This window comes from Myotis daubentonii, chromosome 19, assembly GCF_963259705.1.
Source record: "Myotis daubentonii chromosome 19, mMyoDau2.1, whole genome shotgun sequence".
Lineage (NCBI taxonomy): Eukaryota > Metazoa > Chordata > Mammalia > Chiroptera > Vespertilionidae > Myotis > Myotis daubentonii.
The window spans coordinates 28,101,392-28,117,778 of NC_081858.1; the positions used below are offsets into that span (position 1 = coordinate 28,101,392).

The window sequence follows — 16,387 nt, forward strand, 5'->3', positions numbered from 1 at the left end:
CCTGGACCGAGGCCGGCCCACGTGGTGGCGGCCGTTGCCAGAGCGGCCGTTGCTAGGGGCGCCGTTGCCAAGGACGCCTGCCTGCCGGCCGCTGGGCTCCCTTCGCGGCCATGGACGACCTGCGGGTGCAGTGGATACGCGACCGCGTGTACACGGCCTTGGGCCTCACAGACCCCCAGCTCTTCGAGGAGCTGCTGGTCCGCAACGACGGCGAGGCCGAGGACCTCATCCTGCACTTCCTCAACTACACCAGCGAGGAGGAGGGCGCCGCCACGCTCTTCTTCTACCGGAAGGTGCTGCCGGAGGAGGTGGAGGTGGAGGTGGACGCCGGTGAGCCCGCCGCTCCCTCCCCCGGGCGGCTGCCCACCCCCCCCCACCTCCGCCTCCCTCGGGTGCCGGCCTTAGATGGTTGTGGTCGCCCACCCAGTGCGGGGACTGTCGGGGTCCCGGGTGAGCGGGGGAGCTGCCCCTGCTCGCACAGCCGGCTGCGGAAGGAGCCCTTGAGTGCATAGTCGCAGCAAACGTTGATTCAGTGCTTCCTTCGCACCGGGTTCGGTTCCACGGCTTATAACAGCTCATTCATGCTGTGGGGTGGGAGTATTGTTAACCCATTTTACAGATGAGCAAGCTGCGGCACAGAGAGGCCGAAATGACTCACCACGTAGGTCACCCAGGCAGTCGATTCAAGAATAGGAGCCACTGCTCAGTGACAGGCCAGAGACCCGCCTGGGTGCTGGGGCGACACTTCCTCCTTCCTCTCCCTGATACTGGCAGGTGTGCCCTGGGCGGAAGAGCGGTCCTTGCTATCTTCCGAGGTTCCTGACATGCAATTGGAAAGCAATGTGCAGCCGTAGCCGTTTTGGCTCAGCGGATAGAGCGTCAGCCTGCGGACTCAAAGGTCCCAGGTTCGATTCCTGTCAAGGGCATGTACCTTGGTTGCGGGCACATCCCCAGCAGGGAGTGTGCAGGAGGCAGCTGATTGATGTTTCTAACTCTCTATCCCTCTCCCTTCCTCTCTGTAAAAAATCAATAAAATATATTTTTAAAAAAGAATTTGCAAACGAGGTTTTAAAAGGGCAGCCGATTTTATTTATTTATATTTTTAAAAAAATATTTTTATTGATTTCAGAGAGGAAGAGGGCGTTAGAAACATCAGTGATGAGAGAGAATCATGGATCAGCTGCCTCCTACATGCCCCACACTGGGGATGGAGCCCACAACCCAGGCCTGTGCCCTGACCTGGAATAGAACCGTGACCTCCTGGTTCATAGGTTGATGCTCAACCACTGAGCCATGCCGCGCAGGCAATACACTTATTTTGCGTTGTAGAAAAAGCTAAAACCACAACATAACCACCATAACAAATTGCTAGCGGCACCCAGAGAGAGGAATCTATTCTTCCAGCCTTTCGTCACTTTCTCCCAGGCAGACCTTTGCACTTGGATGTTATGTTATAGCAGGACCTTGAACTTAGACTCTCATTATCACCAAGTGAAAATATGGACACAAAGATACACGAACGGGATCGACTGTTTAACATGGGCCAAATTTCAGTCACCCTGGTTTTGTACTTAAAATATATATATCAACTCCCTAAGAAATGGACTCGACCTTCACTCCGTGTGACCGCTGTTTTCGGTGCGGTGTATACTCACACGTGTAGCCCAGTGTCTCCTGGCTGGATGTCCCCTTTCTACATGGACCCAGATTACATCCTCACTTTAGAGGGTCCCCCGGTTAACTCCTGGGCCCTCCAAAGGCGCTTGGAAACCTCCTTGGGTGGTGGTCTGTTTCTGGGCTGCCTCTGACTCTCCCCCGCCCTTCCCCTCCTTTTGGTTCGTCTCCACTGGCGCCAGATCGGGGGATGCCAGTGCCCCCCCCCCCCCCCCCCCCCCCGCTGGAGGATTTGCACGGCTTCGCTTTGCATCGCTTACGGCTGTCTCGCTACCTCGAATGTTTCTGTATGACCGTGTTGGTTCACAAACTGGCCCCTGTGCATGGAGAAGGGCAGCCGGATTGGTGACCGACGGGTTTACTGAGCCAGGGGGCTCCCATCAGAGGCTTGTTGGGGGCCCTGGCGCAACGGGGACCTCCAGGACCTTAGTTTACCGACAGGCCTCGGCGGGGATCAGTCGTGGTCCCCACCCACGTGGTCTCAACCACACGCGGTTCTCAGGCTGCGCCCTTGCAAAGGCCTCCCGTGGGGACGGTGGGCGGAACTTTCCATTCCAAGGGTAGGGGTGGGGGAGGGACCGCTTACTGTCCGGGGCCAGCTTCCGGGCCAACCGGGGTCACTTCCGGTGGAGTCCCCCTCCCATAGGCTCGGCTCTCCCGCCAGGTCCAGCTCCTCCGCCCCGAGGAGAGCTGCGATGCCAGGTGTGTCCGGCCGTGAGTCAGTGATGACTTATTCTTCTCTTTCCATTTCTCCGGCTGCGAAGACGAGGTTTCCGCCTCGGAGGGGGATGAAGCGGAGGAAGAAGAGACCAAGTCTCTGAAGATCGAGTCCGTGGACAAAGTGTCAGGTGCGGGGTTCAGAGGGCGCTCCGCGGGCAGAACCGGAAAGGTTGTTGCCCGGACGGGACTCATTTCCGCTGTTGACCCTCGCGGCGCCGAGGCGTGCAGGTCGCGGGAGGGAACATGCGGGGCTGACGGGCGGGTGCGCTGTCAGTTTCCCTCCATGGCGGCTTCTGCAGGCCGCACGCCTGAGGGGAGCTGTCCGCCGGGCCGAGCGCCCCCTGCAGGGTCCCGGGGGACCCCCCTGCTCCCCAGCGGCTGGTGGGTGGTGGTGGTCAGCCGTTGGCCTGGAGGCCATCCCTGCATTTCGGCCTCTAGTCACATGGCGTCCTCCCCGTGGGCCTGTGTCTGCATCTCCCTCTTTTCTCCTGTCGATGTAAGAAACGTCCAAACCTGCAGAGGGTTTTTTCTTAGGGGCTCCTAGGAGTAAGCGGTTGCAGTTTCTTTTATGCATTTGAGACGAAGGGGCCACAGGAGGAGGACGGCAGGGGCGTGGGGGACAGACGGGGTTGGGTTGACAGGACAGTAGAGATGGGGTGCTCCCTGAAGTGGGGGGGCTGTAGGAGGAGCCGTCCGACAGGAGGCGTTTCAAAGGCCTGTGAGCCTTGGATGGACTGGGCCTGCTCGCAGCACAGCTGGGAAGTCCGGTGCCTGGGGCTGACCACGCGCCGTGACCTGCCCGCTGGGAGGTTCTGACCAGGCCACGTTGTCCAGATGACTTTTCTCTGCATCGCCCACAAGTTTCGAGTTTTGTGGTGAAAAAGGAGCACATGCTAACGTGTCAGCGGTGATTCTCGTCCTGGTGATAAAACTCCATTTTTCAAAGTGAAACACTGGGAAGTCACTCGGTGGACACAGTCGTAGAAGATACACACATGCACACACGCACACACACACGCGCGCACACACACGCACACACGCACACGTGCACACACATACGCGCACACACATATGCACACACGTGCACACACATGCTACATTTCTGATTGAGGACCCATCCAAAATGCTGTACAACTCTCCCGACGAGAGTGTGAGTTGAGGCCACGAGAGGGTCCATTTGTAAAAGATGCGAGTGCGGCCTTTTGATGCCAGGCCTGTAGCGTGAAATGTGCTCCTGGACAGCTTGCGCGTTTGGTCTTGCTGGGAGGGAACCCAGTTCTCCGAGTGGCTCCTCTTGTTCATCAAATGACGTTTTGCAGCTAAGAATGGGCATTCGAGAGCCAGTTCCATGTTTCAGTCCATGATGAGCACAGAGGATGACAACTGGGTCAGAGAGCGATCGGAACACAGGCTCGCCAAGGTACGCGCGCCTCTCGTCTCCTCGGGAGGCATTGGGAGTTTGGGGCCTTCTGAGGAGGCTGGGGGACCGACACAGGTCCTCCGAGGCCTGGAGATGACAGCCTTCTGCGGTGGTGGGAGTCCCTGAGACCCCCTGGGATCGCATGGTTCGCTGCATGACTCCCAGAACCCAGAAGAGCTTTTGTAGTCCCGGATAGAGTTTATCTCAGGGAAAGCAGGCAGGTGCAAATCAACAAGGGAGAAGGAGGCTGGGGCAGAGGCCAGCTGAGTGCAGGCCTGAGCTTCCCCCTGGCCCGCCCCGGGGGTGGGGACATGGACAGAGCTAATTCTCCCAGCGGCTGCCTGCGTGGGACAACAGGTGTGAAGTGTTGCAAATCAGGGAAGCTCACCTGAGCCTTGGTGTCCAGGGGGTCAGTCCCACAGGCAGGACGTGCCCTTGTCTCACTTTAGCTGCTCAGTCCCAGCACCCTCAGAGGTCAAACTGCTACAGTGCGACCCACACCCCGGGCAGACGAGCTGTCACCATACCCTCAGGTGGACAGACACTGTGTCAGGAGGCTGCTCCAAAAGCGGAGAGGTTCGCACCCGGGTGCACTCAGGGCCAGAGCCAAACACTTTGCAATGTGCAAGGTTTGGACATCGAGGCCTGCTGAGTTAACCCTTTCCCGTACAGGTCCCGGGGGTGCAGCTTAAAGCTGGCATGCAAGCATTTAGCCTGACCTCTGCTCAGGGAAATAACACTTAACTGCTGTATGCATATGCCCCACCCCCAACACGGAATCCAGTCTTGGTCTGTTGCAAAGCGTGGCCCAGAAAACCCTGTCAGGTCATTTGGTTTTTTTTAAAACCGTGAGTGGCTCGTGCCTGAGGTGCAGCTGCGTCTGTGCTGCCAGGAGTGAGAGCAGAGCTGGGCCTGGAGGGGACAGCGCAGCTGAGCTGGGGGTGAGGTCGTGGGGGGGGGGACGACGACGTATCTCCTGTGGCGGCGCTCCCCCGTTTCAGAGGACCGTCAAGCACGTCGTGGACATGACGCACCTCCACGTGCTCTGCACTCCTGTCCCCGAGGAGTTTCTGGCCCAGAACGTGGTGTTTTTCCTGAGAAATACAAAAGGTACCTTCCCGAGAGGGTGCACGGTTGCGGGTGTGTTAGAGAGAAAGGTGTCCAGGGAGCCCAGCAGGTGTTTCTAGTAAACCCTAGTTGGTCCTCCTCTTGTCCGGCTTAGATGGGCTCCTCCGTGGAGCGCTCGGGCGCTGCGTGTCCCGGTCCGTGACCCCCGGTGCGTCAGTGGGTGCCTCTGCGTCCCGTGGGCCAGGGCAGCCGTGTACTCTGAGTCTGGGCAGAGGCCGCTGGCCCCCGACCGGGGGGTGTGAGCCATTTGCCGACCCCGCAGCCCCCCTGCGCCCGCTCCCTTTCAGAGACGATCTCGGAGGCCAGCTACATGAAGGAAGCTATGGAGATCATGCCTGAGACGCTGGAGTACGGGATCCTAAATGCCAACATGCTTCACTTCCTCAGAGACATTATGTATCAGGTGAGGTGGGCGGAGGAAGACAGCCCGCGTGTGTAAGGTTGAGGCCATCGGCGGCACTCCGCGAGCAGGCAGTCGGCAGCTCGTGGGTCCAGGCCCCGTCCTGGCTCTGTCCTTCCATTTGTGCCTTTGATTCCAAGCCAGGGGCGTCCCGAGAGCACACGTCATCGACATGAGGTCGTATGGTGATTGGTTTCGTCACCTCGGCATTTCAGGTTTTCTTGCCGGCTTTGTCCTTCAATCAGCACAAGGAGGCGAGCGTGGCTCTGACACCTGGAGAAATGCTGGACTCTCTCGACACTGAAGTGGAACTACTGAACGGGCACGGGGATGGCGTGGAGTACCACAGCGTGCAGTTAATACGGGATGAGTTCTTAATGAACGTCCAGAAATTTGCAAATAATATCCAAAGAACAGTGCAGCAGCTTGAAGGTAAGCTCTCCTCTCTCCTCTTTAGTTAAGCAGGATGGCTTTACTTTTTTGTTTTAACTTAGGATTCTTTTTTTTTTTCTGAAATATGTTCTTACTGATTTCAGAGAGGAAAAAAGGAGAGAGAGAGAGAAACATCAATGATGAGAGAGAATCATGGGTCAGCTGCTGCCTGCACGCCCCCTACTGGGGATCGAGCCCGCAACCCGGGCCTGTGCCCTGACCTCCTGGTTCATGGGTCGATGCTCAACCACTGAGCCCCCTGGCTGGGCGGTTCACTTTTTTTTCAATTTTCATAGAGAACATTTATGGGGGGGTTTAGGGGCGGCCCCGGGGAGGATTCAGCAGCACACTCAGCAGCTTCCCAGGTGTGTCCTGCAGGGCTGTGGTCTCCACTGGGGGACTGGCGGCGCCAGGCGGGGCCACCACTCACTGCACCTGGTCCTGAGGTCAGCCTTGGCGCTGCTTACCTGGTTTTGCTGACTTTCTGGGCCTGGAGCTGAAATACGACTGAGGCCGAGGTGTTCTCTCTTTAAGTGCCCATCTCACATGCCCATCCGTGTGCATTAGGGTTGGTTGGGTGGTGTGTGTTCCGACTTCCTGTCCCAGAGGACAGATCTGCACGCTCACCTGGTGAGCTCACTGGCGAGCTCTGGGGCACCTACAGCGGGACTCTGCCCGCAAGGAAAGCTCATACATGTTATCTGTATTCTTCTGGTTGGTCAGTTTTTTTTAGAAATTGGCCCTTCTTTTTTTTTTTTTTTTTATCCTCACCTGAGGATATTTTAAAATTTATTTTTAGAGAGAGTGGAAAGGAGTGGGAGGGACAGAGAGAAACACCAGTTTGAGAGAGACACATCGATTGGTTGCCTCCTGCCTGCCCCGGACCAGGGCTGGGAGCCTGCAACCCAGAGACACATCCTTGACTAGAATCCAACCTGGGACCCTTCAGTCCACCAGCGGACGCTCTCCCCACTGAACCAAACCGTCTTGGGCTCAGTTTTGAAACGAAAGTTAGTAGGTTTTAAATTCAGGAACACCTTAAATAATTACATCAGTTTGATCGGGCTCACCCTTGGAACAATGCTGCATTCTCTAAGATGTTTCAGCTACGCTGTAATGAAGTACAGGCGGGTCAGGGCAGGGGATGTGTCCCCTTACGCTGACTGTGGGGACAAGAGCCAGCAGGTCCACCAGAACATTATTGTCTGGAGTCATTTCCCCCAGAGTGTTGACCGAGCACTTTGCTCCTCGCAGGAGAGATCAAGTTAGAAATGCCCAGCATCAGCGTGGAGGGCGAGGTGTCCGCCCTGGCTGCCGACCCGGAAATCGTCGAGAGCTTGGAGCAGTGTGTCATCAACTGGCTGGGCCAGATCACCGTGGCCGTGGAGGGCCAGCTGAAGAAGACGCCACAGGTACCGCGGGCGGCGCTCAGAGAGCCCTGCACAGGCCACGCCGGCCTCCCTGAGAAAGCCGGGTGTCCGGGTGCCAGTGGTCCAGCCTCTTTTCTCCCTGTTGTGGGGCCTCCTTAAAGGATGGAAGTAAACACCCCCAGGTAGTCGTGGGCTCTCTGATGTCAGTGCGCTGCCAGCTTGCTTCCTGGGTTGATGTAGGCGATGCTGTGTATCAGTCAGGAGGGCTGGGCCACCCAGAACAGGACACACCACCCAGCGGGCTTCTGTAAGAAAGCATTTGTTGCCTCACATAACTGAAAAGTCCAGAGGCAGGCTGGCTTCAGGTATGGTTTGATCAAGGCCCTGGCTTTGTTTCTCTGGGCATCTCTCAGTTCCACCCTCCTCTCTGTGGGGGCTTCCTCTCAGGCTGGCTTCCTTCAGGGTAACGGTTTGCAGCATGTCGGGCCCTGCATCCCCACATTGTCCAGAGAGAGGTCACATGGCTTTGTAGACTCCCAGGTGAAGTCCTGAGGTCCACTTGGACGGCCCTCCTGGGTCACGTGTCCATCCCGACGTCCTCGTGCGGATCCGCCCGGCGTGGAGCATGGGGAGCAGCCCCACTGCCCCCTCCCCACGACGAGGACAGCAGCTGTGTGTCCGTGTGCCTCCAGGGTAACGGTCCTCTGGCCGAGATCGAGTTCTGGAGGGAGAGGAACGCGACGCTGAGCGCCCTCTACGAGCAGACCAAGCTCCCGATCGTCAGGAAGGTCCTGGAGGTGATCAAGGAGGCGGACTCCCTGCTCGTGGCCAACCTGCAGCCGGTGCTGACGGACCTCTTCAAGCTGCACATGGAGGCCTCGGACAACGTGCGCTTCCTCTCCACCGTGGAGCGCCACTTCAAGGTGCGCCCCACTTCCTTGGTGACCGCGCGGCTTTTACAGCTGCCTCGGGCGGCGCGTAGGAGCGGTCGCTGTGCTGACCACGTGTAGGCGTGGGGCACTGCATTGAATGCATCCACGGCGCTGTGTCCCCGGCATCACTGTCCCCGTCCCACACCGGCCATCCCCAGCGGCAAGCCTGTGCCCTCAGCCAGCGGTCTCAGCCGGGGCGCCTGCCGCAGGGGCTTTTCAAACCTGCAGTCCCTGACCTTTAGTCACGGCACTGACCTCTGTTCCCTCAGGTCGCCCAGTAAAACGTGACAGCGGCCGGCAAAACAATAGCCGTCTTTTTTTTTGTCAGATCAGCAAGAAAGATAGTATATTTTTTGGTGGCCACAGAACTTTAGTAGCTGGTTGATGTGCGCCGTGGGGTGACAACGGCTAAACGCCGCTGCCTGGCCCTGACCAGTGCGGCTCAGCTGGCAAGGCCGTCGGCACGCTGGCTTTAGGTTATTCACGGTGTGCGTGTGCGTGTGCGTGTGCGTGTGCGTGTGTGATTGTATGTGAGTGTGTAATCTAGCCTCACCTTAAACGATAATGCGGATGCTGTCAGGGTCTGATAGGCCAGTTACCTGTGTTCTTCTGATACGCACTGAAATAAGTGTCTTTCTACACGTGCCGAGTGCTGGCAAAATCACTTCACTTCCTGCCGGGGACACAGCTTGGAAAACACTGGATCCGGTCACTTGGAGAGTAGCAGCCTCGATTCATCTGGTGGCACTCTTGCCACTAAATTCAGTGTATTTATCTGCGTACGATACACGTGACACCCATGTGTTACACACGTCCGTAAATTGCTTTGTTTGCTGTAATTACAAAGCTCCCCCCACAGTCCATTCCGACCTATTTTACACGCCTTCTGTTTGTCCAACTCATCCTCCCTCGCAAGTGCCTGTGGGGCGAGGGGGAGCGGCGGCCCGCACAGGAGGCTGTGGGGACGTCGGGGCCCCGGGCTAAGCCGGCTGGCTCTGCTCTCTTCCGGCCAGAACATCACGCACGGGTCCAGCTTCCACGTGGTCCTGGAGACCATCCCCTCCATGATGAGCGCGCTGCGCATGGTGTGGATCATCTCGCGGCACTACAACAAGGACGAGCGCATGATCCCCCTCATGGAGCGCATCGCCTGGGAGATCGCCGAGCGCGTCTGCCGGGTGGTGAACCTGCGCACCTTGTTCAGGTAAGACGCCGGTCCGCTGCGTCCTCCGTGCCCTGTCTGCTCCCCGCGCTCGGCGGCGTGTCCCAGGGTCCGTCCGGGCTGTCGTGGGGCCAGCGCTTCATCCCTTCTCGCGGCTGAGTACCACCCCGTCGGTGGCCGTGTGGGTGATGTATTCACTAGGACTTAGTTGCCCTTGGAGAGACCCAGGCACAGAGTCAGGAGATTCTGAGTTCCGGGCCCCAGGCCCCGCGGGTGGAACAGCCTCTGAGGGTCAAATGTTGGAGGAGACACAGGTCTGTCTTCACTTTCTTACCAAAGAAGCCCACGGAGGCGACAGAGGCCGAGGCCTGGCCCTGTCATCTCGCTCCGATGTCGCAGCCCCGACCACTGACTTCTGGCCGGGGACCCAGGGCCACCGCCCCTTCCCGCTCAGACAGAACGCTCCCGCGAGCCGCAGCCGTGCGCGCTGGGTGGGCGCTGCCTCGGCTCAGGGCCGCGGTGTGGCACTCCCGTCCCAGCCCGGCCCTTGGGACAGAGCAGCCGCCCGCCCGGTAAGCTTCTGGAGAAAGAGGCCGTGAGACGGGCGGCTCTGCTCCTCAGAACCCTCCCCGAGAAACCCGCTCCCCGGGGCCTGTGGCTCGGATCCCCCGCGTCTCCGCCTTCCCTCCCATCTCGGTCTCTGATCGCAGAGAAAACCGGGCGAATGCGCAGCACAAAACCCTGGAGGCCAAGAACTCCCTGGACATGTGGAAGAAGGCCTACTTCGACACCAGGGCCAAGATCGAGGCCTCGGGGAGGGAGGCCCGCTGGGAGTTCGACCGAAAGCGGCTGTTTGAGAGGACGGACTACATGGCCACCATCTGCCAGGACCTCTACGACGTCCTGCAGGTAGGGAGCGGAGCGCGTTCCCTTTCCTTTCCTTTCCTTTCTTTTTTTTAAAAAAATATATTTTTATTGATTTCAGAGAGGAAGGGAGAGGGAGAGAGAAGAAACACCAATGATGAGAGAGAAGTCCCGATCGGCTGCCTCCTGCACGCCCCACACTGGGGATCGAGCCCACAACCCGGGCCTGGGCCCTGACCGGGAATCGAACCGTGACCTCCTGGTTCCTAGGTGGACACTCCACAGCTGGGCCACACCAGTCGGGTATCCGGCTCCTTTTAAAGCCGTGAAGTTCTTGCGGCGTTGTTTGGGTCACACTGTGTCCAAGAAACAATGCCTGGGGATTGACCCTGCCCGACAAGGAGCAGTCCGAGAGCTCACGGAGAACTCGTGACCTCGGGGGCAGCCGTGGCAAGGCTCGTGGTCAAGCCAGAGCCCAGCAGCTCCCGCCCCAGGGCAGCCGTCCTGGGAAATGCTGAGCGCCCTGCAGAGCTGCTCCGGGAAGAGGCGTGAGACAGGGAGGAGGGGGAGGGAGGGGGAGGGAGGGGCCGGGCACACAAGCTTTGTCAGCTGGTCAGGGCGTCTGGCTCCTGTCCTGCAGGCGGCGGGCCTGGTCCCCATGGGCTCAGACGGGGAGGTTCCAGCGGAACAGGGTCCTGGTCCTCAGACCGGGCTTGGCGGGCAGTCCATTTGTTGCGAGAACATTCGACGCGAAAGTGAAGGTGACCTCCTGGTCTTCTGTTGCTTGGGCAGGTGATGGAGGAATTTTATAACATATTTGGTCCAGAACTGAAGGCCGTGACGGGGGACCCCAAACGCATCGACGACGTCCTGTGCCGGGTGGACAACCTGGTCACCCCCATGGAGAGCCTGACCTTCGACCCCTTCTGCATCCAGTCCTCGCACTACTGGAAGTACGTGATGGACGACTTCAAGATCGAGGTTCTGGCAAGTAGCCCATCGCCGACCCGGGACACGGGTGCCACATTCCCCTTTTCAGTTGTCGGGCGGCTTGGGTGTCCTTCGAGTTTTGTACGTGTATTTTTTTTAATCACAAAGGTTAATAGCTGCTTTTTTGTAAAATACGGAAACAACACAGAAGAGCGTAAGGTAGAAGTGAGCGCTCAGTCTTCTTGGTCCCCACTTCTCCTCCCTGGATGAATTCATTCAAATCGAGCCGGGCGCCGTGGCCTCGCCGCGGGGCCGGCCTGGGGGGGTGAGAGGGATCCTCGCTTGGCCCTCCTCTTCCTGGTGCCTCCAAATGCTCAGCCTCCCATTGGTCTCCAAGGGGAGCAGATGGGCCCGTTGCCGGCTTTGGGCGAAATTCTCTCCTTCTTAGTTACGTTCTCTGCTTCCAAAGGGTCCTCTGCTGCCGTGCCCTCGCCCAGGTCTTTGTCCGATAAGTTAATATTTACAAATGCCTCCCGTCGTCGTGTGCCGGCTGAGGGAGGGCAGGAACCCACGCGCCACCCGCCGTCCCTGCGCCCGCCAGCCTTCCCTGGAGCACCGTGGAGCCTTCGCAAGGCACTGACTCCTTTCCGCCTTTTTTCCTTTTGCCACTTTGCTTTGCAGGACAAGTAACGGTGGCACGAGGGATGTTTTCTTGACTTTTTTGTGGTTTTGTTTTGGCAGGTTATCGAGAAAGAAGCAAAAAATTTTATTGACGAGTCCTTTAAGACGCTTCGGTCGGCCGAAGCAGCGTTTGACATGCTTCTGAAGTTCAAGCACATCCGGTCACGGGAGGCCGTCAACCGGCAAATGATGATGAAGTTTAACGACATTCTCGTGCAGTACTGTAAGGAGGTGCGTGGCAAAACCTGCCGCCGCTGGAGTGCGGACAGCCCGGCCACCCTGCCTGTCTCCCCGCATTCAGAGCGCCGTGGCGCTTCCCCCGCAGCGTGTCAGTAGCACAGGCAGCCACGGCGCAGCGGGCTCTGTGCCGCTGGAGGATTGAGTGAGGAGTGTCCAGTGGGAGGCTGTCCCCTCGCGTAGCGGTGCGCCCTGCGTGCGCGAGTCCTCGCAGCAATCCCAGTGACACGGTCACAGGCCTCGGGGCACGTCCAGAGCAGATGCGGGGTTTCTGATGTCAGACGGAGGCCCACAGTCTGTCGCTGGCAGGCAGTTTGTAACACTGCATGTGTTCCCGAGAGGAAACTACTGGGAAATACATGGCAAAGCAGTAAATAGTAAGCTCAGCAGTGAAAACGCGATTTTAGCCTCTTTCTGGGTGTTCCCGTGCTCACTTCTTCAGAGACGCGTGTCTCCAGCTGCATGTTCTCGGCCTCGCGGTGGGCTCTCGCTCACAGAGCGCGTGCGCTTCTTTCCAGATCGACATCATCAATAAAATCTTCGTCCAGAACCACGAGAACCCGCCCCTGTACAAGAACCACCCCCCGGTGGCGGGCGCCATCTACTGGGAGCGCTCCCTGTTCTACCGCATCAAGCACACCATCCTGCGGTTCCAGGAGGTGCAGGAGATCCTGGACAGCGAGCGGGGCGAGGAGGTGCGCAGGCATTCCCGTGGCCTCCCTCTCCCCGCTGCGCCTTTCTCCCGCTCCCTCTCCCCCCCTAAGAGTCACTGAAAACGCACTTTAAACTGTGAAAGCCGTGCTTAGTTCCTGGCTGCACCGAGTGCGGCTGCCGATGTCTGCTCGTCAGCCTGGGGCTCAGGCCCACCCCCCACCCCCCCAGCAGGCCCTCCGGCGTCTGTGACGTTCTGCCTGCTTCCTTTTGCAGAATGGGTAGACCATTTCTTTTAGAGAGAGAGAGAGAGAGAGGTTCATTCCCAAGGACAGAATGGTAATGCTTGAATTCTGTGACAGGTAAAACAAAAGTACCTGGAAGTGGGCAGGACGATGAAGGACTACGAGGAACGGAAGTACGAGCTGTGGAGGGACACGACAGAGCAGCTGCTGCCGACGCTCATGAAGAAGAGCCTGCTCATGAAGGTGCGGTGCCACGTGACGGGGGGACATCTCTCCCCGACACCCACCAGGCTGGGAGGCGGTGCCACGTGAGGGGGGGACATCGCTCCCCGACACCCACCAGGCTGGGAGGCGGTGCCACGTGAGGGGGGGACATCGCTCCCCGACACCCACCAGGCTGGGAGGCGAGGAGCAGCAGGAAGGAGAGGCGGGGACAGCACAGTGTCACAGTCAGGGAACGCACCGGGGTCGGCTTCACTCAGCCTCAGTTTCCCCGTTTGTCAAAATGAGCCGGATCCAATGGCACACCATGTTCGTGGAACCACAGAGGGAGCAGCTGGCCACGGACCATGTTAAACCTGCAGGGAGATGCGCTTCTCGGGATCCGTCCTGTCCTTGCTCTTTGGGGCTGGCACGTGGCAAGTCTCAGCACCTGCCTCTGGCCGCGAGGAGGGGCCGGGCCTGGCGGGCTGAGGTCTTAGGTGCCTGAAGTCCTGAAGGAGGACCGCAGTGAGTGACGGGGGCTGCCGCGCCTCACCCCAGCCCACGGTCTCACAGCGTCAGCTTCTCCACGTTGCCGAGAGGAGAGAGAATTATGGAATTTTAGATGCAGTTGCCCAAGTTTCGAGTTGGGTGGCTAAATGGAATTAAAACTGTTCACCAAATAAAGTCGTGTGGTCGCGCTGGTTCCGGCCAGCTCCCCGCCCGTCTGTCAAGTCCACGCGTCGCTCGGGCGGTGTTGATCTGACCCCTTCCCGCCGGTCCGCCCGTGCTGATGGCGGGCACGTCTCTCCCCAGATTGCTGCCAACCCTGAGGATGCCGCCGAGAGCTCCGACAGGGGCATCACGTTCGCCATCAATTTCCCGTTCGCTCTCAGGGAGATTATCAACGAAACCAAGTACCTGGAGCAGCTGGGATTTCCTGTCCCCGAATTGGCAAGGAACGTGGCCCTCCAGGAGGACAAATTCCTCAGGTACCGCGCGGCTCTGGTCTCGGGCTGCCCCCACCCGGGAATCACGCAGAGCCCCTGCCCGGGGCTTGCATTTTGTGGGCCTTAGAATGACCAATACTTACCAGAGGAAACGAAAACAAAGCAGTGTCCAGAGTACGTGTGAACGTAAATAACACTGTGAGTGAGAAGTAACCAAAACGTTCCCAAGGGAAAGAGAGTTAGTGGGGAGGGGGCATCGTTGGCGATTCTGCAAATCTCTCCGTCAGTGTCAGGCCGTTCCCGGTCCCCCGTGACCGTCGGTCAGCCAGGGCGCCCCTGCCCTCGCCTCCCGCGCCCGTCTCTCTCCGCTCGCAGGTACACGGAGGGCATCCAGCACATGCTGGACCACTACCACATGCTGGTCCGGACGCTGAACGACGCCGAGTCTGCCCTGCTCGACGACCACTCGCAGGAGCTGCTCCGCGTGTTCCGGTCTGGACTCAAGAGGCTGAACTGGAACTCGCTAGGTGACGCCCCGCCTGCGGCCGCCTGGCGTTCAGCTGCGGTGGGGTCTGGTTTCTGGTCGCAGGCCCGCGGGGAGTATCACTTCATCCCCAGGCCTCAGTCGGGAGTGGGAGGCGGTGGGTGCTGTTTGCACATTCCGCTGACCCACAGCTCTCTCCTCCAGCAGCAGGGACCGCCTCACTTCCTAAAATTAACGTTTCCATTTTGAAACGATCATGGGTTCGCACGCTGCTGTAAGAATGCGCTCGGGCAGATCCCGTGTTCCCTCACCTGGTCCCCCGAGCGCTAACTTCTCACTCGTCACAGCCAGGACACGGGCTGTCCCCACCCACAGGGCCCCCGCGTGCCCCCTGAAAGCCACGCCTCCCCTCCCACCCCGACCCCCTTCCCCGCTGGCAGCTCTAGCCTGTTCTCACTTCTGTGCGTGGTCTCTCTTCCTCCAAAGGTATTGCTGACTACATAACGCGGTGCAAGCAGGCCATCGGGAAGTTCGAGTCCCTCGTCCACCAGATTCATAAGAACGCGGACGACATTGCCTCCAGGCTCACGCTGATCGAGTCCATCAACCTCTTCAAGTACCCGGCGCCCAAGACCGAGGAGGACCTCCCAGGTGAGCCCGCTGCCTGTTCCCTCGATGGTGGCAGGGATGCAGCACCGTCCTGGTCGTGACTATGAGCCCACGTGTGCGTGCACACACACACACACGCACACACACATGCGCATGCACACGCACACACACGCATGCACACACACACATTTATTCCATGAATGGAATAAAACCATTCTAGCATCTCACCCACGTACCTGAAAGGATCATGGGTAATCCTTAGGGGCTCACATGTACTTGCTCAACAAGCCGCCCTAGAACAGCAGGCTTACCCGCAGCGTGACAGCGCCTGCTGTGCGCCGACGTCGCGTGGACGTGCCATGCTGCCCTTAGTGCAGCGTAGGGTCTGGCCCACCTGACGTCCGGTGTTGACTTGCTTTCTGCTGTGGGTCAAGGTTAAGGCTGCTTTTGTCGTTTCCAAGAGAGACGGCTGCTGGGTGGATGGCTCTCTGAGACCCCGTCCTCCGGGGTCCCTGAGGAACTGGCCGGCTCCCCACAGGCGTGAAGGAGTTCTTCGAGCACATTGACCGGGAGAGGACCAAGGACGTGGACTACATGGTCCGGTGGTACCTCGCCATCGGGCCCCTGCTGACCAAGGTCGAGGGCCTGGTCATCCACACCAACACGGGCAAGGCGCCCAAGCTGGCCACCTACTACGAGTACTGGGAGAAGCGCGTCTACGAGGTCCTGACCAAGCTCATCCTCAAGTGAGCCTCCCGCTGCCTGTGCTGAAGACGGTGGGGATGGGAACCATTTGCATACGGGAACAGTGAAGGGGGCGGGCTGCAGGTCCCGAGTGAAACCCCGCTGTAACCCCCAACGTGTGTAACGTGGGCCAGGAAAACCGGCTGTATCACCCAGCTCAGCCCAGCTGTCCATGTCGCCCTAGAAGGCGTCCTTTCCTACAGCCTTTCCCTGTGACTTCTGTGCTCGAGTCACTTTGAGTGTTGGATGTATTTTGCTCGGCGAGTTCTGAGTCTTTTTTTTTTTAAATCAACCCCTCTTAGGAATTTGCAGGCTTTTAACTCCTTAATCCAGGGCAACGTCCCTTTGTTCCAAACGGAGACCATCTTGACGGCTCCGGAGATCATCCTGCACCCCAACGCAAATGAGATCGACAAGATGTGCGTCCACTGCGCCCGAAACTGCGTGGAGGTCACCAGGGTGAGTGGGGCGGGGTGTCTCGGGTGGGCCCGCCTGCCTCGGCGCGTCCCGAGGGGGCGAGCACTCAGGCCCCACCCTGGTCTTTGTCCAGAGC

The 16,387-nt window shown here is 58.9% G+C and overlaps 1 protein-coding gene across 1 annotated transcript in view; it reads left to right on the top strand.

Annotated features, from left to right (window-relative positions):
• The first annotated feature begins 110 nt into the window (after positions 1-110).
• Positions 111-16,387, top strand: part of DNAH10 (dynein axonemal heavy chain 10) — a 66,120-nt gene continuing 49,843 nt past the window's right edge. The window contains exons 1-19 of the mRNA XM_059677144.1: positions 111-330; positions 2,439-2,522; positions 3,714-3,814; positions 4,816-4,924; positions 5,230-5,345; positions 5,558-5,774; positions 7,029-7,186; positions 7,837-8,067; positions 9,090-9,280; positions 9,949-10,147; positions 10,895-11,089; positions 11,774-11,944; positions 12,469-12,645; positions 12,964-13,089; positions 13,864-14,039; positions 14,373-14,524; positions 14,968-15,132; positions 15,629-15,836; positions 16,137-16,293. Of these exons, the coding sequence (XP_059533127.1) occupies positions 111-330; positions 2,439-2,522; positions 3,714-3,814; positions 4,816-4,924; positions 5,230-5,345; positions 5,558-5,774; positions 7,029-7,186; positions 7,837-8,067; positions 9,090-9,280; positions 9,949-10,147; positions 10,895-11,089; positions 11,774-11,944; positions 12,469-12,645; positions 12,964-13,089; positions 13,864-14,039; positions 14,373-14,524; positions 14,968-15,132; positions 15,629-15,836; positions 16,137-16,293 (3,153 nt within the window). The remainder of the gene's footprint in view (positions 331-2,438; positions 2,523-3,713; positions 3,815-4,815; positions 4,925-5,229; positions 5,346-5,557; positions 5,775-7,028; positions 7,187-7,836; positions 8,068-9,089; positions 9,281-9,948; positions 10,148-10,894; positions 11,090-11,773; positions 11,945-12,468; positions 12,646-12,963; positions 13,090-13,863; positions 14,040-14,372; positions 14,525-14,967; positions 15,133-15,628; positions 15,837-16,136; positions 16,294-16,387) is intronic.